The 22130-nt window shown below is 39.5% G+C and overlaps 1 protein-coding gene across 1 annotated transcript in view; it reads left to right on the top strand.

The window, feature by feature from the left end:
- Positions 1 to 17239, top strand: part of LOC135470716 (receptor-type tyrosine-protein phosphatase alpha-like) — a 38122-nt gene extending 20883 nt beyond the window's left edge. Inside the window, exons 14-28 of the mRNA XM_064749751.1 lie at positions 1127 to 1214; positions 2282 to 2355; positions 2499 to 2535; positions 2973 to 3070; positions 4174 to 4299; positions 8111 to 8262; positions 9273 to 9408; positions 10669 to 10818; positions 11249 to 11348; positions 11675 to 11748; positions 12359 to 12493; positions 12667 to 12789; positions 13573 to 13721; positions 14030 to 14165; positions 15234 to 17239. Of these exons, the coding sequence (XP_064605821.1) occupies positions 1127 to 1214; positions 2282 to 2355; positions 2499 to 2535; positions 2973 to 3070; positions 4174 to 4299; positions 8111 to 8262; positions 9273 to 9408; positions 10669 to 10818; positions 11249 to 11348; positions 11675 to 11748; positions 12359 to 12493; positions 12667 to 12789; positions 13573 to 13721; positions 14030 to 14165; positions 15234 to 15308 (1653 nt within the window). The 3' untranslated portion in view covers positions 15309 to 17239. The remainder of the gene's footprint in view (positions 1 to 1126; positions 1215 to 2281; positions 2356 to 2498; positions 2536 to 2972; positions 3071 to 4173; positions 4300 to 8110; positions 8263 to 9272; positions 9409 to 10668; positions 10819 to 11248; positions 11349 to 11674; positions 11749 to 12358; positions 12494 to 12666; positions 12790 to 13572; positions 13722 to 14029; positions 14166 to 15233) is intronic.
- The last annotated feature ends 4891 nt before the right edge of the window (positions 17240 to 22130 follow it).

The following is a 22130-nucleotide window of genomic DNA, read 5'->3' as shown; positions in this document are numbered from 1 at the left end:
TGGGTATAATTTGCGGAAATTACACCAAAGATGGCGTAGCCCGCCAGAACCTTACCACAACCGACTCTGATAGCTAATCCAGTTTACTAATTTCTTTGCTCATGTATTTACTCTGTTTTGATGATAAGCTGCCACCTTCCGAAAGATTATCTCCGACCTGTCTCCAGTTACAATGCATTTATAGGATGAGGTTTTCATAGCGTTAATAAACCTCTGGCATCTCTGTGAAGTTTGTCACTACGTCTTGAAGGTCATCAGAACGAAAATGTATGTCTATTAGTTCTATTTTAGAATCAGCTATACTGTTGTACGCGATCAGATTTGGACATGACAAACGGACGCTTTTGGTGTAAGCAAATCATTTTGACAGCAAAAAAATCTTCACTTCACATAGATACAAGGGACACATCTCTTCGACGTTGATCAGAAGTTTGCTGTACAAAAAATACCATCGTTATTTTACTAAAAACGGGCTCCTATTGTGTTTGTACAATTATAACGTCATGTGCTTTCTCTATATTGGTGACGACTTTTGTGAAACGTTCTGATTGGCTGATAATATACCGTGTAAATCATGTCGGCTTATTAAGTCACACAATATTTGGAGCAGAAGGCTTCCTGCATGAACCTAGATTCTGCTGATCTCATAGGCCTGGTCCTTTTTTTTTTTTTGATTGGTGTTTTACGCCGTACTCAAGAATATTTCACTTATACGACGGCGGCCAGCATTATGGTGGGTGGAAACCCACGACCATCCGCAGGTTGCTGCCAGACCTTCCCACGTACGGCCGGAGAGGAAGCCAGCATGAGCTGGTCTTGAAGGCACAGCGACCGCATTGGTGAGAGGCTTCTGGGTCACTATGCTGCGCTAGCGCGCTAACCGACTGAGCCACGGAGGCCCCTGCCTGGTCCTTTTATATGGTTTTAATGTCATTGTATGTTAAATTTGATGACATAATTGTGTTAAGAGACCATATTTCAGCGGTTACGTGTAACCATTTGTCAATCATCACACTCTGTCTTAATGTGTTTCATTTTTTTATTAATATGTTTATTCATTGTTTGGTGGATTTTGGGTAAAATCTTAAGATAAACTGTCAGACACGGTATTGATTGTTTACTACAGACACTTCCCGTGGGACTACACGCTAAGCATGACGAGGCTGACAAACCTGAGAACAAGCTCAAAAGCCGATATCGGAATCTGGTGGCTTGTAAGTTGTTACATAATGCACTCAGTACTCAAATCCATGTTACTTTTTATTATATGTGATGACAGAATTCAGAATTCATAGATTGTAATTAACATCACTGCATTTTTTTACATCTAACCCAGTGTTGTCCATGTTAACTGGGGACATTTTTTTATTTATTTGATTGGTGTTTTACGCCGTAGTCAAGAATATTTCACTTATACGACGGCAGCCAGCATTATGGTGGGAGGAAACCGGGCAGAACCCGCGGGAAACCCATGACCATCCGCAGGCTGCTGTCAGACTTTCCCACTTACGACCAGAGAGGAAGCCAGCATGCGCTGGACTTGAACCCACAGCAACCGCATTGGTGTGGGGACGTTTAAGTTACTATAAAATAAATCTTTGAGGTAGGCGGGCCCGATGCCGTATTTCACCCGATACCTGTGACCATTTGCCAACTATCACACGATCGTCTCTGCTCTGCTCTGCTCTGCTCTGCTTTTATTGTCATGCGCTAATCTTATATTGCGCAGAAACATTTATTTACTAATCATTTAAACCCTAATAGTGTTCATGAACATTACGGCGATGTTTAGGGTGATGGTCGGCAGAAATGGGACTCGAATAGGAGAGGGTTATCGCTCTCCGGTATCTACCTAGTAAACCTCTCTATTTAAACCGGGCCCCCATAGCACAATTGTTAGAGCATACGCTTCGGGAGCGGTAAATCCAGGGTCAATCCTGGGTCGGGTCAGTCCTAAGACCTTAACACAGGAAGTTGTAACTTCCTCGCTTGGAGTTCAGCATGAAGGGGATAGTGCAACGAGTGGTTGACCCGTATCACTCACTCACTCTTCATTTAAAGTCAGCATGTGTTGGATTCGAACTCGCGAACAGTCCATTATATATAGTGTATGGTTTTTCTTTTTCAAAATAAAGGAGGGTAAGCGAAAGGCTCTTGTGTCTTTATATTACCGTGCGCCTGTATGCGTAGAAATCAAAGTGAACGGTGTTCGTGTATTCCTAGCATGGTCCTGAGGCTACACGGACAGGTGCATAATAAAGACAAAACTTTGTCTTTTCAGACGACCACTCGCGGGTTCATCTGAAGAAGTTTGGCGAACGGGATACAGATTACATCAACGCCTGTTATATCAATGTGAGTAATTATGTACAAATTATATATAAGTGTGGGCGCGTATGCCTGATTTGGCGGTCTCATCACGCAGGTCAGGAATAATATGAAGATCTAAGCCTGGATATCGTCATATATGCGTAATTGTAATATTCTTTTGTCTTCAGGGCTACAACGAACCTAAAAAGTACATCGCGTCTCAGGGTAAGTACTCTAGCTGTTATAAAGGTGATACGACCTGTGACCATATAAGGTTGTGATCTAGACTATGTTGTCGTATCCTATAGTTAAATAACAATGTAGCTAATAGTAACAGCAGTGTAAATGTATTACTTACAATGTCTAAAATGGTGTTTTTGTCATTTACCTCAGGTTCTCACCTTTCAGTGTATGTAAATGCCTGAGCTAAACTGACCCCGCCACTGTTTGGCGACTACAACTAGGATTTACATGTATTGCAGTATATTTGCTTATACTTTTAATTACTGATAAAAGTTGTTAATCACAAAATTTTTCCACATATATCGATTTGCCATTGTGTTCGAAATCTCATTCAAAGTACATGTGTATTCAATCTTAGCCTTCAATACGTCTTCACATTTAATAATATATAAATACTCGGAGATGATTATCTATAACAGGTCCCACTGATGTGATCATAAATGAGTTCATGCGCATGATCTGGGAACAAAACACCGGCAAAGTTGTCATGGTGACCAATTTGGTGGAGAAGACAAAGGTAGGGATTTACTTCTATATAAAATGAAATGCCACAAAGTCCATGTGTTTAAGCTTTAGACTTCGTCATGTAATCCACGAGATTCTAGTTCAAACCTGGCTTTGGAGATGTCAAGTTATTTTATCCTTGTTCGAGGTCTTGAGCACCAATAAGCTATGCTAAATAACTATCAGTCAAGTCATTTCATCCTTGTTCGAGGTCTTTAGCACCAATAAGCTATGTTAAATAACTATCTGTCAAGTCATTTTATTTTTGTTCGAGGTCTTCAGCACCAATAAGCTATGTTCAATAACTATCAGTCAAGTCATTTCATCCTTGTTCGAGGTCTTTAGCACCAATAAGCTATGTCCAATAATTATCAATCAAGTCGTTTTATCCAAATGAATTAGTCTAACTCGTTTTTAACTAATAGCAGTAAGGCTTTTGTCAGGGTGTGAAATTGCAAGTTTTTCTCGCTAGTGTCGAGAGAATGAATAACTTAGTTATAAGTAAGTTGCAAAAAAACCCATATTCGCTAATTTTTTATTTATATGATTGGAGTTTTATGCCGTACTCAAGAATATTTCACTTATACGACAGCGGCCAGCATTATGGTGGGAGGAAATCGGGTAAAGCCCGGGGGAAACCCACGACCATCCGCAGGCTGGTGGCAGACCTCCCCACGTACGGCCGGAGAGGAAGCCAGCATGAGTTGGACTTGAACTCACAGCGACCGCATTGGTGACAGGCTTCTGGGTCATTACGCTGCGGTAGCGCGCTCACCAACTGAGCCACGGAGGCCCCAATATTCACTAATGAGAATAACATGTACTCTTCCGGTTAACGAAGAATAATTTAAATTACTGTTTTTTAGAAAATATCAGACTCGAAAGTTATAAACTTTGAAAAAGTTATATGTTATAGACCTGTTTTATAAATTTTCGGAACTTCATTACCCATTGTGAACGGTAGCAAGTGCACAGTCCATCCTGATATTTTGTGAAAGGTAATTGGGCTATTCTAAAATAATAGTAAAAATTCGATTGGATTTTCACAGATCGATTTTTTGTCTCTTTAAGACAAAATATACATCTATACAGATATCCATTTTTTTAACACAACAGACTAAGTGCTACCAGTACTGGCCGGATGAAGGATCCAAGCGTTTCGGCTCTATCAGAGTCTCTCTGCTGGACGAAGAGAGCTTCGCCAACTACGTAATCAGGACTCTGCAGCTCACACACTTGAAGGTGGGAATATATCAGGGCTCATTTATTTGCTTTCCTGTTTTGTTTTTTGTTATCTGTTTTTTGTTTGTTTGTTTGTTTGTTTTGTTTTGTTTTTTGTTTTGTTTTTTTAGCTGTTTATTATTATTATTATTATTATTATTATTATTATTATTATTATTATTACTATTATTATAGTAAAACTTGTGGAACCCGACCATTCCAGGTACCCCGAAAAAAACCCGGTTTAGCAAGATGTTGGTTTATGGAAGGTTCCATTAGCAATAACAACAACAGTCACTTCCTCATATTTTATGTGATGTCACCCTATTGTCATATTGTTCTTTCTGTTTAAAGAAATTGCAGACTGTGCTCATTTTTATTCTGGAAAGTACAGTACGACGGAGAACATTGTGCAGAGACACTAAAATCAGTATTACATGGTGAAATAATCCACAGTGCTATGTGGCTTTGATCCTACAAAGCTGTCTCTTACTGCGCAATCCCAACATTGCATAAGACACCGCTACCTTTGCCACGCAAATGCAATTGCATGTTCTACTGCGCGATGCTCTCCTGATCAATTAGCGTATGTGTTCAAAGATCCTAGAAACATGCACGCATCAGACATCAGACACAATTTAACTGGGCCAGCATGTATAAAGCAGCCGGCTATAAATTTACGAACGGGTTACATGCAGGATGGTAAGAAAAATTTCAGCCTTGAAGATATATATATAGTCGAAATTCACTGCATAAAACAGAACTACTTATATAAAATGTTTACTCCAACAATCATTTGAGTAGTGCAGAAAGTCACTCAGGTACATGAATATTGTTAATGACTGTCGTTTAAAACGGAGAAAGCACTTGCAACAGTGCTCTCCTTAAAGAAGACTCTTTTGGAAGTTCTGTTACTCGTACTTTCTCCATTACAGGCTGTAAAAAGGTCACCAATAACCAACTAAGGTGAATTCATGTGTTCCGACTGAATAAGTGAAATGAGTATTCAAATAATGTACCATGCTAGTATATAAGTTGTCAATAATAACATATATATCTCAGTTGCCCTTGCGGGGCCTCCGTGGCTCAGTTGGTTAGCGCTCTAGCGCAGCGTAATGACCCAGGAGTCTCTCACCAATGCGGTCGCTGTGAGTTCAAGTCCAGCTCATGCTGACTTCCTCTCCGGCCGTATGTGGGAAGGTCTGTCAGTAACCTGCGGATGGCCATGGGATTCTCCCGGGCTCTGCCCGGTTTCCGCCCACCATAATGCTGGCCGCCGTCGTATAAGTGAAATATTCTTGAGTACGGCGTAAAACACCAATCAAAAAAAAAAAAAAAATCAGTTGCCCTTGCAACAGTTTATATATCCAACATGACAATCTAATTCGACAGGATGGAAGCTGACACAGTTATGGCGCACAATAATCACTGTATTCCCACATAAACCATGTTGGACCAAGCATCCCGAGGGACTAACCTCCCCTTCAATTGTTGTATGTTAAGGTTGAAAACAACGCAGTATTTTTTTTTTGCCTAATTATACTTAACCCTAGGTGCTAGGAAGTGCGTAATGTCCTACTGTTAAGGCATTTACATTAAAAGCTGGAATAAAACCCTAACTGAGGTAAATTAACATGAGACCGTACCTTCTCGGTTACGTGTGACCGTTTGCCAATTATCACACTATCATCGCTGCTCTTGTTCAGGGATTTTTGTTCTATGTCGTAAGTCTTTTATGGTACAATTAACCATAGTGACTCATGATCTTACAACCACAATGATACATCAGTGTTTACTTGTGACCCGGATCGTAGCCATCGCGGTCATAAATTTCTGGCAAACTTTTCGACGTAAAAGTGTGACGAGCATAGGTGGATTCCCGTCGAGTTCGCTTCGAATCTACGTTCGACCTAAATTATCATATAGATAACCTTATTTACTCAAAATATTTGTCAAATGTGATCACTTATTCATTTTATGTTTCATTGATGTATGCTTGTATGTAAATTCGATGTAAGATATTTGTTTTTCAACATTCCATTCTGTATTTGACAGAACGTAGAAAAGGACTCGGTTCCTGAAAAAGATAAATTCCCCACAACGACATGATTAGAACAAGACATCGTATTATGTCGTTGTTTTGTTTTGAACACAATGTGCCTGTTTGAAAATTATGGATATTACGGTCGTTTATAATGTGGTATCGGCAGAGCTTCCTCTCGCAAAAGGTCACAAATTTTTTGTTGTGCAGCGGGAAACGCATGCTGCAGTTTCATCTGTGACGTATTTGATCTACCCAATGTGACGTCGCGCTGTTGACGCTGCAGTGGAATGTCGAGCCTCACTGAAATGACATAATATGTCCCACTTCGGGCTTCTGCCAGTATCCCATTCTGTTTTCCACATGCTAAATTCTTTTCGGGAAGTGCTCTGGGTAGTGCCACTTTTATGTATATACTACATATGCATATTTATTTGGTTGTTTGTTTGTTTATTTGTTATTTGTTTGTTTGGTGTTTTACGTCGCACTCAAGAATATTTCACTGATACGACGGTGGCGAGCATTATGATGGGAGAAAAGTGGATATGCAGAGTGTAAGGAAGCCCACAGATTGCTGGCAGACCTTGCCACGCACAGCCTGAGAGGAAGCAAGCATGAGCTGCACTTGAACTCGGTGCGAACGCATTGGTGAGACGCGTTATCGTCCTGCGCCGCACGCTAACACCAAGAAAAGAAGAGTCGCCAGGATATGGCTGTAATATTGCCAAAGTGGCGTTTAATAAGTCATAACCATGCATTCCGTGATGTACATGAGTTCAAAAACGTAAATTCAACAGACCTGCCCCATTCTTAAAATTACATGTATTAGCACAATACATCACAAACAATTAAGTCATATACGTGGATGTTACATGTGAAAGTCAAAGGATGACAGTGGTATAACTGAATAATTGAATGATTTATTGATTGATTGATTGATTTTTTTATTTGATTGATTGATTGATCGGTGCCTTACGCCAGACTGAATATTCATTACTTCCACATATAGTCTGTTTCTAGAGGAAATAAAAGATGACATAAAAGGACGTACACTTAAAAGTCCTTAAGGCAAAACCACTGTATCACCCACCTAACAGTCGATATTGGTCTTACAGCCAACATTAGAGAACTTTGCATTTCGCCAAATGGTACTGTATATTGCTTCGTTGGTGTGCAACCGTTCAACACATCTGCATGATTAACAGAGCTGAGGTTCGCCTACATGTATCTCAGAGGTTCATCTTCATGTATGTCAGAGGTTCATGTGCATGTATCTCAGAGGTTCACCTGCATGTATCTCAGAGGTTCACCTGCATGTATCCCAGAGGTTCACCTGCATGTATCCAAGAGATTCACCTTCATGTATCCCAGAGATTCATCTACATGTATCCCAGAGATTCATCTACATGTATCCCAGAGGTTCATCTACATGTATCCCAGAGATTCATATACATGTATCCCAGAGGTTCATCTACATGTATCCCAGAGGTTCATCTACATGTATCCCAGAGGTTCATCTACATGTATCCCAGAGGTTCATCTACATGTATCCCAGAGGTTCATCTACATGTATCACAGAGGTTCATCTACATGTATCCCAGAGGTTCATCTACATGTATCCCAGAGGTTCCATCTACACGTGTCTCAGAAGTTCATCTACATGTATCCTAGAGGTTCATCTGCATGTACCTCAGAGGTTCATCTACATGTATCCCAGAGGTTCATCTGCATGTATCTCAGAGGTTCATCTAGAAGTTCTCTTTACATACATTTTGAATATATTGATTTTAGGTGCAGAACAAGACCCGGATCGTCAAACAGTTCCATTTCACAACATGGCCTGATCACGGGGCGCCTTCTAACGTCCTTGGTTTACTGGAATTCCTGGGAACAGTCCTGGGGTACCAATCATCTCTGAATGGCCCTGTGGTGGTGCACTGCAGGTATATGGTTAACTCCCTTTATTGATATATACACCTTTGATAATGAAAAAATATGGAAACTGAGGGGACTTTCAGAATGTCGGTTTGAAGTAGTGTATATTTTTGTTAATTATGACAAACGTTACTTATTTGTTGTTTTCTTTTCTTCACATACAAAATCTTTCTGAAAGACACCTGTTTTTTTTTAATGTTTACAATGTGTTTCAGTTGTTTTACTATGTTCTTACGATTTCATATATCGTGTACACTTTCTGTTTTTTCAAATGGTTATTCTATGTGCATGATCAACATTTTTCATGAAAACCATCACTAATTGGAGAGTCACTCAAATCCATTTACCTGGAGCATCGTTGATAACTTGGTTTATTTTCTAACCGTGGCTTTATATATGCCTGTGTCCATACTTAATGCCTCACAAGAGTGAAACAAATACCGAGAAGAAAACATCCTTCTTCTAAAATGAGATGGGTTTTGGGTAACACTATATATATACATATGTATGTCTTAATGCTTTGGTTTTTACGTCGTACTTGAGAATTTTTCAGTTATATGACGACGGGGAGTCATAGACTGTGTCTTCTTGTGACAGGGCGAGTCCTTGCCGCCAAAATTGCTGCCGCTACTAACATATCATGATGACGGAACCAGTCACATTATATTAACAACGTTTCAAACAGTCCAGCTTCCTTTGCTCTAACCTCTGAGTACTGAGGGCAAAGGGATTACCATTTTTAGAGTCTTTCGTATTACCCTACCCGCTTTTGATTTCACATCTCCCGAATTAGAGGCGGACGCTCTCGCCCTTAGGCCACCGAAGTGGTCCGCTGAGTTTCATTTCAATTCCCAAATCACATGGCACGAACGAGTGCAAGGGCCTACGCGTTTGCCAGTAACCAATTCAGCAGTTGTTGCCTAATTGGAACCATACATAACTGCATAGCGACATAAATGTGCTAATGAATCGTTTACGCCAGGTATAGTCCTTACACATCTCCCTGTCTCCATTACAGCGCTGGAATAGGCCGTACAGGAACGTTCATAGCTCTGGACTACCTGATAAACCAGGCTAAAGAGGAAGGTGTGGTGGATGTGCCGGCCTGTGTCAGGCTGCTCAGGGAACAGCGAGTCAACATGGTCCAGAGTTTGGTAAATAAAAATAGTACTACCATCCTCTCCCCAAAATAGAGTGACACTGAACTGAATTTCTGCTTGCTTAAGGCTAGGAGGAAGGAGTCGGTAAGCTACTTTACATGGTATCGTCTGGGACAGCCTTTGTGTGCATTCACTTTTACACCATTTTGATTCATATCTTCCCTGACGCAAGTTACTTTTTTCCAGCTTGATGTGTTATATCCTGATATACACCACTACTTTCCAGCTTGATGTGTTATATCATAATATACACCACTACTAGATACCAGGTAAACATGTTGACAGATATTGTTAGATTTCCAGCAGGAATATACGGAGGCCTAAAAGGAACATGACGCTTTCCTTTTTTTGGAACTGTTCGTTTTTGTTTTGTTTTGTTTTTTTTTTTTGTTTTTTTTTTTTGTTTGTTTTTTTTTTTTTTTTTAATTTTACTGTTGGAGATTTTCTTCTTTTAAGCAGGCCTCAAAAAAAGAAAAACTCCCTGAAAAAGAGATCGAGTTGGAGTTTTATTTCTATAAGCAGACGAAAAAAAAAGAAAAACTTTCAGAAAAAGAGATCAGGTTGGCGTTTTTCTTCTTTTTAAGCAGACGAAAGAAGTAGGAAAACTCCTAGAGAAAGATCTCGGGCCTCGAGGTAATAAGCCAGTCGGGTTACGTTTTGCTTCGCGCTTTTGTTGAAACACTCATGTATGTCACACTGTCATTGGATGGTTATCTCGAGGCTCGAGATAAGAAAGTCCTGCCCAGAGATAAACAGCCAATCATTTAGCCCCAGGTATAGCGATTTAGACGAATTTTTAGGCTGATTATCTCGAGACTCGATATCTTTTTCTGTGAGTTTTTCTTTTTTTTTATTCGTCTGGTTTAAAAAAGAACCCCAACCCGATTTCATTCCTGTTAGTTTTTCTTTTCGGAAGGGGAGGGAGGGGGGGGGGCTTCTTAAAAAATGACAAAAACTCCGGCGGCAAAAGTGAAAAGAATAAAAACGCACAGTTAAAAAAAAAGAATACCGTCATGACTCTTTTACGGCTCCGTATGAATAGGGCAAGAACCAGGTGATTTTATTCCGGGTAAACTGCCATACCACATAAAAATCTTGTACACATTTGGTGAAATACTGAAACCAATGCAGATCAAAATATCTTTCTAACAGTCCAAATTATTTTTGGGCCGCGGAAAATTGTTAAATCTATTGTCTTCATCCGTTTTTTGTACCAGAAATACATGGACTTGTTTTCTGTTATCAATGCTCCAGGAGCAGTATAAATTTCTGCACGAGGCCCTGGCAGAAGCCCTGGAGCTTCAGGAAGGGTCAATCCCAGGTGTGAATTTCTCCAGCGTGTTTGCTGATCTCTGTACTGTTAACCCAGAGACTGGACAACTGGAGATAGCAGAACAGTTCCAGGTAACTTTGTACACAAGTCAGCTGCTCCTTGGCAAGTGGAGGTCAGACGAGCTAACACCGAAAACATTTGCTGTAATTGTACATGTAGAATCCATTACATTTTCTGTGAAACAAAGACTTGTACATATAGTGGTATATAAAGGCTGGTCGTTTTTGTGTTGTTGTTGTATTTGTTGGCATGCGTTTGCTCTCAAGTAAATGCAATATACATGCTCATAAGCAAGCGAAAGTTAAAAAAGCTCCACAGCATTTGACAAAACGTCGTAACACTTAAATACGTTATGCTGGAATGGAGGAACTGGTAAACTAATATAATACTGTCCAGCTCAGAGATGCGGGTTTAATCCGTGCCGTAGCCAGGAAACTTCTGCAAGTACCCAGCAAATATATCACGTTTATGATATGTCAATCTTCTATGTCGTCGCCACAGCGGCTGAATGAGAAAACCTCTCCTCTGGACAAGGCTACTCTGGTGACAGCTTTACGCCCTGACAACCTGCACAAGAATAGGTCTGACAAAATTGTCGCTGGTGAGACCGAAATCATAGTTTTTAAACAGTATGAATGATTTTACTGCAAAAAGTCAACTGGCACATGAGCATACTGCAAGAATAATAATGATAATGACAATTTTGACAATTATTTTTTACGTGTTTTTCTCACGATTGTTGAAAAATATCGGCTCTAAATGAACTACAACCGAAGATAATTGTTTATGCGTGAACTGTGACTTATGGCGACGAGTAAACGACACTTGAGTATACATCGATACTGTAATAACAGCCCTCTCCTGATCATTTGAAATCTTGTGAGCCAATACTGTACTGAAACATTCTCTGTGTTGCTTTCTTCTCAGCGGACACATGTAGGCCTTACTTGTCAACACCAGTGGCCGGCAAAAGCAACTACATAAATGCCGTCTTCCTTCCCGTAAGTAATGCCATTTAGTGGCAATGTTTGCACTTTCCTTTATTTTATCTGTGATATAAGTTTATATTCCCCTTATTGGGACTTTCCTTCACCCGTGTACCTCGGTTTCCTCCATCCATTAAACCGTCTTATAAGAGAAAAATCTTAAGTGTGGCGTGTTGCGACGGCTTTGTAAAACGGGCCAATGGAGTGTATATAAAAGCATGTCATTAGTTTTAACACAAAATTGTCGTATAAATTTTAATATTTCCTTTCTGGTTTCGACTGGGGTTGTCTCCCTTGTGTTCCGTTACTTACTTTCCCTACTTCGAATCTGTCTTTGTGTAATCGATTTCAAATTCTGGCGTTTAAAGCTCAATGGAAATAGACAGGTTGTGTCATTTATGATCCGCCAGGAGGTGTCATTTGGTATAAGAAAGAAATTAACGCACATTGCAGACTGGAACGTGTGTGGAATTTGCCGATGCGAACCCGTTAATGCACAATGGGTAGCAAAGAGAGAGGTTGCATATAATGATCCATCACTCTGCAGCATGTATTAATTGTATGGTATTTTATTTATATCAATAACATGTCCAAGAATTTACATGAGCCTTTATGTTGCCTGAAGAGTTACAAGATGAAGAGAGGTTTCATCATCACACAGACGCCATTGCCGGAGACTCTGGTGGACTTCTGGCGTCTGGTTTATGATCACGGAATCGCCACCATCGTTATGCTGGACGATGTGGACAATGAATCTGAGGTGAGCAATAACCTGGTTCTCTATCTTCTTTCATCGACGTATTGTTTTTACCGTTGTGTCATGGGAACTAACTACTGGTTTCCGTCCAACTTATATGTTAAGAAGATTAATTACATGCACGTAAATGGTATATAGTGCTTTAGATTTGTCTAGAGACTTTGATTTGCCTTCAGGACGTCGGTATATACTGGACAGAGAAAAGGAAAACTTTCGGACCTTTTGATGTAAAGTGCATGCAGAAGGAAGAGGAAAGAGGTTTCACAGTATGGACGTACAACCTGACCTACAAAGATATGGTATGTGTACTTCCGGTACATACAGAGTCACATATCACTGTCATATGTAGTGAAAACTTGCAACAATGGAAAACTTCTTGTTGGATATTTTAGAAATGTAGAAACTTATAGGAGATCTTTGAAAGATTATTCATAAAAAATGTATTAAATCCCTTCCCAGAATAAATGATAATTGATTTAACCTTACAAGTGCAAACTGGAGTTCAAGGTCATGCTTAACAATTGTTCAGTCATATGATAACGGAGGAGTCCTTAGAGTGCATGTACGTGTAATGTGCCTCCTTGTTGCAGGGCGGATTTCCACCGCTCTTTTATCCAGTGATACTTCACTGAGAAAACTTACCGAAGGCATGTAAGCCAACCCGCCCGAACCATTATAATGATACGGGTCAACCAGTCGTTGCACTATCCTCTAAATGTTGAAAGCTAAGCGAGGAAGCTACAACTTCCTCTTTTAAAGCCTTAGGTGTGTCACTGGATGGAAGTCAAACATATTTATTTCGTGCGAGGATAAAAGAATCTGCTTTAATGTAGTGCTGGTTCTGATGCTGGTTGTTGACATCATATATTAAACATATTCTTTGTAAGCTCATTTGAAGATGGCACATTTTACTGGCGCTTTCGTTGCAAGCACACACACACACGTTAAGGAAGTACCTTTATGTCCACGTTTGCATTGTTCTCCCGGACCAAAGAATCTCAGCCTCATAAATTACAGGAGGCGGATATCACTGTGTAGTTGTTCTCCTTGGATGCTATGATCCCTTGTGTTTCTGTTTCCAGAAAGTGCCGCGTCCAGTTAAGCAGTTCCGCTGTGGGCTCTGGTCGAGCACGCATTCTCGTGCTTCAATTCCTTCCCTGCTGGCGGTCATAGATGGCGTGACACGCCAGCAAGAGGAGACCGGAAACCAGCCTATTGTGGTTCACTGCAGGTAGTTACTTCCCTTACCTTACGCTCTCCACGGCCTTATCACTTCCACGTACATTTCAGCTTTTCACGTAAATGGCCTGAAATGTGCTTTAATTTAACTTTCCATTTCCGAAGTCTGAGGCAAACACCATTTTTACAGCGACTGGGCTGAATCTTTAACCCCAAAGGACATCGTGAAAGCAAATTCTATACCCACCAGCTTTGCGGAACGGCAGACTCTGTAGTTATTGTGTAGGGTCGGTAAACAACTAGAGCTGTGATTATAACTGCCATAATAAACGCTTTATGAAAGCTCTGCACATGTTCCAGGGACGGACTAACAAACAGTGGACTATTCTGCGCGGCCTCATTTGTACTGGAGCGACTGAAACTTGACCGAGACGTGAACATTCCTCAAGCCGTCAAACAAATGCGGGTGGCCAGGCCTCAGATTATCACTGATTTGGTAGGAGGTTATTTTCTTCTTCATACAAATGATATTTGATTTATTCACCAGAATATATTAACAAAGGAAATAATGCAATAAATAATTATGGCACCCAAGAAGAATCAATTCGCAAGACAGTAATAAAATATATGAAGTAATATCTTGTGGGATGGAAACCCCATGGTGTTTGTTTTATCCCAGTTAGATAAATTAAATAAGCTGTAGACCTCATAAAAGGAATATTTCTTGAACGTTGAAACATAACATATAAGAATATATCGATGGTGGATGTAGGTTACATCCCAGTATCTGTTATAACTGTAGAGACTGAACAAAAGTACGCGATTACAAAAAGTTTCGGTGCTGTATCATTTCAGATCTACTTCAAGTCTTGAATAATGAAATGGGTGTTTTAGATTTCAGATGGTTTGACAAGCTGTTCCACAGTCCTTTTACCTTAATTAAAAGTTACCTATTATCTTCACTGAGTAATTGAGTATCTATATCATCCATTGTGGATGAATCCACGCTTCTTCTCAGAGAGGTATTATTTCTTAAGATAAACTTTACCATTTCTAACAGAAGCAGATTGTGGTTCTATCAAGCTAATGAATTTTTCCTGACCACGGGGTAAACGATTAGTAGAAGTCCGTTATCCACTATAACGATTCGTCTCCAGCGATTCAGTAGAACACTGAATATAGAAAATGACTGCCATGCCATTTGGCGGTACATCTTACAATAAGAGAAGGGTGCTTGTTGGTGTCAGAGAAAGCACAGAGATACATTCATGTACCTCAAGGAAGAGTCGTTGAAACTCCCATCAGAACAGACAACCCATTTCAATCTTATGTCAGTAGACGGTTTTTTTATTTACCTTGATTGCGAGTACATGCAAGGTGCGAGTCCAAAGCCCTCCTCGGGCAGGATAAATTGCATCTTTCAATACCTTTGAGTGCATGGTGACAGTAAGCGGTCCGCGACGCTCTTGGGACAGTTTGCGCAGTCTATAACGTTCGCTGAGGACAACTTATCTTATAAAATGACCCCCATCGTATAAGTAACAAATTCTTTTTTCCCTTACAGGATCAGTTCCAGTTTCTCCACGAGGTGGCACTGGAATATCTGGAAACTATGCACACCTATGCCAACTATAAGTAACTTCTGCGGAAGTTAGGTGCGTCATCTTTACCATGAGGGCAAGAACAAGTTATTGCTTTCAAAGTGTTACGACTTTTTCTGTATTTTTTTGTGGCGTTTAAATCATGAGTGTTATGAATTCTTCCATTTTGCATGATAATACAGTATCAGGTGTAATATGTAATATAAAATACATGTTTTATTGTTATAATGCTTGAATGTGATGGCTTGCACATCAAGCATCTCATTTTTTCTATTACTTCGCACTTGTTTTTAGCTTCTATTAGATTGTAATCAAATATATAATCCCCAAAAATGTAAATATGTGTAGATGACTGTGAGTGGCACAATTCTTATATTACTTCGGACAGCTTATACCTTGTGTCATATATTTCCGATCAAGGTGCTATGTAATACCCTGCTATTATTTTAAGCTTATAGGATTATATACACTTCACGTCTGATATTAACTGATATTAACCCCTATATGTGATTGTGTATGGTGGGAAGTATACGTGTACATTCTAAGCTTTGTGACTGTTAAAACCACCTTTTTATTTCGACTGTTACATGTAACGCACATGTAGGCAATTACTGAATCTGAAATTATTTTGAATTGAAACTTGATGTATATCTTGACCATAAGAAGTAACAGATGTATGACTTCACTCTCATAACTTACAGGTCATATTCGGTTTTGGGGCTGTTTTCTGGCCGTTTAAATCTTCTTTTCCAACTTGACCGGTTTTCCAGATTTTCTTTTTAAAATAGTTGTGTCGAGTTGAAACTTGATGGATAGTTTCACTATGGCAAATTACAGATTAGGTTTGAGTGTCGAGTTGTTTCGTCCATTTTGCCCCAAATTGTGGACATTTTCGTTGTGTTGTGTCGACTTGACAAAGCCATTATGCTGATGGCTTAAACCGACAGAGAACATGTATTGCTTTCGCAATACTTCCAGGATGTTTGTTTGGTGTATGCCTTGACCATAACAAGTTACAGATGCTTGATTTGACTTTCGTAACTTACAGGTCATATCCGGTTTTTGGACTGTTTTCTGGCCGTTTAAATCTTCTTTTCGGGCTTTTTTTTTATTTGTTTTGTTTTTTTTTGTTTTTCAAAAGTTGAAACTTGATAGACAGCTTTACCATGACAAATTACAGATTAGGTTTGAGGGTTGAATTGTTTCGTCCATTTTCTCCCAAACTGTGGAAATGTTTGTTGTATTGTGTCGATTAGACAAAGCCATTATTAAGATGGCTCAAAACGGTAAGGGACATATATTAATTCTTCCGCAATGCTAGTTTTGTATACAGCTAGGTCAGATGTCCCAAAAGCCATTTAGTTTTTTTGAGTGTGAGTTATACATGCGATAAAGAGAAAATTCCTACGGCCTCTTTTGCATATTCTACAATATTAGAGAATTCTGTAATAGCCCAGTTTGAGTTTATATATATATATTTCGAGCCCATGTAATCTCCAGCCCATGTAACATAACAGAGTCGCATAAATTGCGTGGAACGTTCTGAATGGTGTGTGACTTTCAATGTTTACAATGCTTTAACACAGAACGTGTGTTTGTCTGTCAGCAAAGATATCCTGATCTCTCTCGAAACAGCTGTATGTCGGCTATCAACACTTTCAATCATTCTCAAATTATTTTATATGTATACCGAATTCTTATTTGATTTTGCAACAGTAAATTCATATTTGATTTTGCTAAAAACATCTTCGCTCAAATATCCATTGTTTTATATGAGTAAACAGAAGATGGCTCTACTAAATTCTCATTGAGTTTTGCTCAAACCATCATCGTGGAAACGAACGTCTTCACCCAAATATCCATTGTTCTTTATGAGCACAATGTTTTTGATCAAGTTGATCTTCAACTATTTAACACTGGCCAAGAAGGTTAAAGTTGAGACCAAAACATGCTAATTTCATAGATACCTATACACAACATAGCTCATAATATGCATACAATGTATACCCATATACCTAATGGCTCCTCCAAACCAAACATCGCTAAACGGAATACTCTTACTGTCTAACCTAAACCGCGATATGGGAAGATTTTATGGTTCCCCACTTTTCAACCCAAAAGCATAAACAAACTGCATCACATGGAATACTGCTCGCCTCCCTTTCCGGTATTTTGTTAATGGACCCCTTTGCAACTAAATGGGAAATCGTCCCCATGTGGCTCAGGTCAATTGCCAACCTGCTCAAAGTGACAGCCCGGAAGCAAGGGCTTCCCCGGTATACGGTTGAAGCTATGTAACAGTTGTAGCTGATGAAATGTTCCTAGCTAAAACATTCGTGGCTAACCATCAGCCCACTGTATACCGTTAAACGCATAGGATATTATCCTATGCATATTTTCCGTCCAATATTGGTATCTGAAACAAGGTTTGTCTTACGAATTATACCGTGAATAGATGACAGTGTCTTTAATATACATTGTAATACCGTGAATACATGACAGTGTCTTTAATAGACATTTATTACGAGGCCAAACTGATAAACTGGTGCCCTTTTTCTCAATGTAATTGTGCAATATGCTGTTAGCTAAAATAAACAGCGTTGAGCTAAACGATATTTGAAGAAACTTAAAAAATGAATTTATTGTGTAGTTCAAATTATCCGTCCCCCCTCCATTACTTTAAAGGTATAGACTGTTTTGAAATTAAGCCTGGTCTTACCAAAAGCGACACGGTCGCCCAAATATTAGGTATTTTTCGCGTTATTACAGAATGACATGAGTACATTTCTCCAGGAGTAAAAGTTTCTAGTTTTTCATTAATCTCACTCTCAGCATTGTATGTTAAGTGAATGTTTAAAAATAACAAAAAAAAAATGAAAACTGAAAAATCTGCCAGAATATTTAAATGCGTCCCTGTCAATTCAGTGGAAATAGATCATGCGCACAGCGCTCGGTAAACTTTATATGTAAACAAACATGGCTGACTACACGCGTAAAAGAAGGACTCACGGGTCGTTCATGACAGGATCGGCCAAAAAGAGGCGTAAAAAAAGAGTTGGACAGGTTGACAAGCAAGCCTAGAGTTGTAATTGTTAGCCAGTTTGAACGGTGGAGCACAATGAAGAACGAAAAGGGACTCACGAAGCACGAAGCAGTCGCTTAGTTCAAGCTTGTCGAACTTGCCACTTACCTGCAGTTTACTTCGTGGACAACCGCGTTCGGTCTTAAAACTCTATTATAAGTAGCATTTTCAGCAAAGCTTCCTCTTTTATCGTATGTCAGTTATGGTGCAATATGTATATCGTCGGTATAATACTGACAGACCAATATGGACTGAGTAGAAAAGATAGTAAGATTACACTGTCCCTGTTTCTGTCGCCCACACATACCTCACTCGACATGTTTGTTTTGACCGGAATTTGCCGAACGATGCTCATATGCTTCGGGCCCTCCCGGTTGAATATTAATGAGACAAAATGGCCCGCCCTCTTTGTGTTGAATTTGAATAACTGCAGACATTTACCGGGTTCGTACAAGCTACATACTCAATGAATATTATTTCAACGTGAGTGATTTAGTTTATGAACGAACTTTAAAACCTCGTTAAGACGTTGCAATCAGAAATTGTTCAAAAATGCAAACTTTGTGAGATCATGTCACCTTAAGTTCAAACAGTTTCCTGATCATGTGACCTGACGCTGTAGTGTGTTCATATAACACATGGCACCACATCCGCGACTATATGTAAATCAATAGTAAAAGGATGGTTTATCACATAACTGTCGTATTTCTCATTCGTGCCTACACACATATACACGCATGCACGCACGAATACACACGCATAACATTTTTTCCTCAATAAGATTGGCATTCAGAAAGCGTGAGGTATATAAAGTGCTGCAGGTGGAGATGCATTTGAAGAGGGCGCCGTGAAATATTACACGGAAGCGACTGTCGGCTGGATCTTCCACTGGGTGTTCTCCACAAGGTCTAACGAAGAACTGAACAATCTCCCACTTCCAGCCCCAAAAGGGTACAGACTTATTGCTTTCTTCAGACATGAAAAACAAAAAACACAGCTCCTTTTAGATATAAAGCAGGTCAAATCCGTACCCTATCACTTCCAAAACCGCTTCGTAAAATCTTAAGCATATATATTCAGACTACAGCATACAAACACAGCCAAAACAACACCGTGCACAGGCTGGAACAGCCATGTGTTAAACACAACGAGATTCACACAGCATTTCTGGTAGCCATTTCAAGCCTCGTGTGCAACGACCATTGTCCTGTATTTGCTATGCTAAATTCTAATATAGCGAAACTTTCTAAATATAGAAGGCTTATTTGGTACTATGATAGAGCAGATTGGGAAGCTTTTAAAGAAATGCTGAGCTCTACTGATTGAGACGCTATAACATAGCATATATAGACATCATGCGTAAATCTATGCACGATCAGTTGATCCAAGCTGCACACAACAACATTAAAAATCGAATTGTATTAATCAACCCTAATGACAAAGCCTTGATTTCTACCAAAATAAAAACGGAGATGAAAGAAAGAGATAAAGTGCTTAAAAGACCTCGTAAAAATCTCACAGAAAGTAATGTAATAGCATACAAGAATAAACGGAATGAAATTACCTCTGTAATAAGGAACGCAAAGCAGGATTATAATGACAGAATTACAAAAAATAATCTCTGATAATACGGGAAACAAATTCTGGTGGAAGTCCTTCCTTAAACATAGTAATTCTAATTTTAATAACACCCCTTCTGTCTTAGAGGCTCGGGGCCTCCGTGGCTCAGTTGGTTAGCGCGCTAGCGCAGCGTAATGACCCAGAAGCCTCTCACCAATGTGGTCGCTGTAGGTTCAAGTCCAGCTCATGCTGGCTTCCTCTCCGGCCGTAAGTGAGAAGGTCTTCCAGCAACCTGCGCATGGTCGTGGGTTTCCCGCGGGCTGTGCCCGGTTTCCTCCCACCATAATGCTGGCCGCCGTCGTATAAGTGAAATATTCTTGAGTACGGCGTAAAACACCAATCAAATAAATAAATTTCTTAGAGGCTCAAAACAACTGTTTCGAATACGAAGAAATTGAAAAAAGCAAACCCTCTTAATGAATACCTTTCTTCCATCTGTAAAATAAACGACACAAATCTCCGTATCTCCTCAGTGAAAACCGCCCAAACCTGTCCACAACAAGTATAGACGTTTCCAGCGTGCTGAACGGACTAAATTCTTTAGACACATATAAAGCTGTGGGGCCAGATGGAATCAGCCCCAAGATCCTGCGCGAAGCCAGAAACGAAATTGCTCCAATACTGTTCTGCCTTTTCAACCTTTCGTTACAAACGAGTACTTTGCCTTCTGCCTGGAAACCAGTGTCACAGCCATTTTCGAGTCTGGAGATGCATCAGATTTCAAAAACTACAGACCAATTTCTTTGCTCAGCTGTATGAAAGTTTTTTGGGGGTGTGGTCTTCACACCATTTTTTAATATTTTACACACGGGAATTAGTCCATACCAGCATGTTTTTTTTTTTTTTGCCCAATAGGTCTACCATCACCCAATTGCTTGAACAATACTTTGAACTCATAGCCCTTGATGCAGGGAAAGAAGTACTGTTCATGATTTTTGATATTTCGAAAGCGTTCGATAAAGTATGGCACCGTGGACATTATTGTAAAACTGCAGCTCTTGTGTATTAATGGAAAACTACTCAATTGGTTCGGGAGTTATCTGGAAAATAGACAACAACGAGCCGTAACACATGGACAACAGTTTAACCTTCTGAAGATATCGTCCGGGTTTCCTCATGGCTCCGTTTTGGGACCTCTCCTCTTTCTGACAAACATAAACAATAAATACTGAATAAGTAATGTTGGATTATTTGCAGACAACACCTGTCTTTATGTAATCTCAAAAGATAGTCTCCATGACTATGCGTGAAACAGTCAATATTATCTGACCTATACTCAATAGAACAATGAGTCCAGTCCTGGTTTGTAAACTTTAATTCGTCAAAAACAAAACCATTACTGTGTTCACGGCATAGACGACCGTCCCAATATTGATTATCCTTCGAGGGGAAACTATACTGAATCTTGTCGATTGAAATCTTTCCACACCTATGCAGACTGAAATGATTTCTGTGAAAGTCTGCAGTGTCACTTGAAGCATTAAGGCGACAGTAAATTATTGTTTTTAAAAAATATTGGTTGTTCGTTATTTTGCTTAAAAGTCACAGATTGTCTGTGACGAGATACATATACTTTACCATATCTGTTTAATATTCTGACAATTTTGGATAATTCCCCTGAGTATGTACGAACTAATGTACCAAATCTGTCAGCATTTTATGTTGCAGTTGCTTGTAATTTAACCTAGTATCAACCCATCAAAAGTCTGCAGTGTATGAATATGTCAAGATGATATATTAGACGTTTACATTTCTCTCACCATTTTCGAACACTGTCTCATATATTCTCCGTAATAAGTGCACGTTTTACACTGTTAAAGTTTTAAAGTTTCATTTGAAAATACACCCCACATTGTCCGTGTAATTTGTCATATTCATCCTTGGATGTTGGGTAGTAATGAGGGAAATTTTATGAAACGAGTTGAACATGTCATGCATATTTGATCTAATGTCACTTGCTATCCCATATGTTACTTATCTAAGATCCTATATAGATCAGTAGGCAGTCAGCGGGTTTATCTTATCAGTGTCATCCATTTATCTCTATAGCCTTGAGAACAGCTGGAAACTGACTGCATACACATGTAAACTAATTTGCCTGCTTCCATACATTTTACTTTTCAGCACGATGCCAATTTTCATAATCTGGCTGCCAGCA

The sequence above is a fragment of the Liolophura sinensis genome, chromosome 7 (assembly GCF_032854445.1).
Source record: "Liolophura sinensis isolate JHLJ2023 chromosome 7, CUHK_Ljap_v2, whole genome shotgun sequence".
Taxonomy (NCBI): domain Eukaryota; kingdom Metazoa; phylum Mollusca; class Polyplacophora; order Chitonida; family Chitonidae; genus Liolophura; species Liolophura sinensis.
This window is presented reverse-complemented; position numbering and strand designations above follow the sequence as displayed.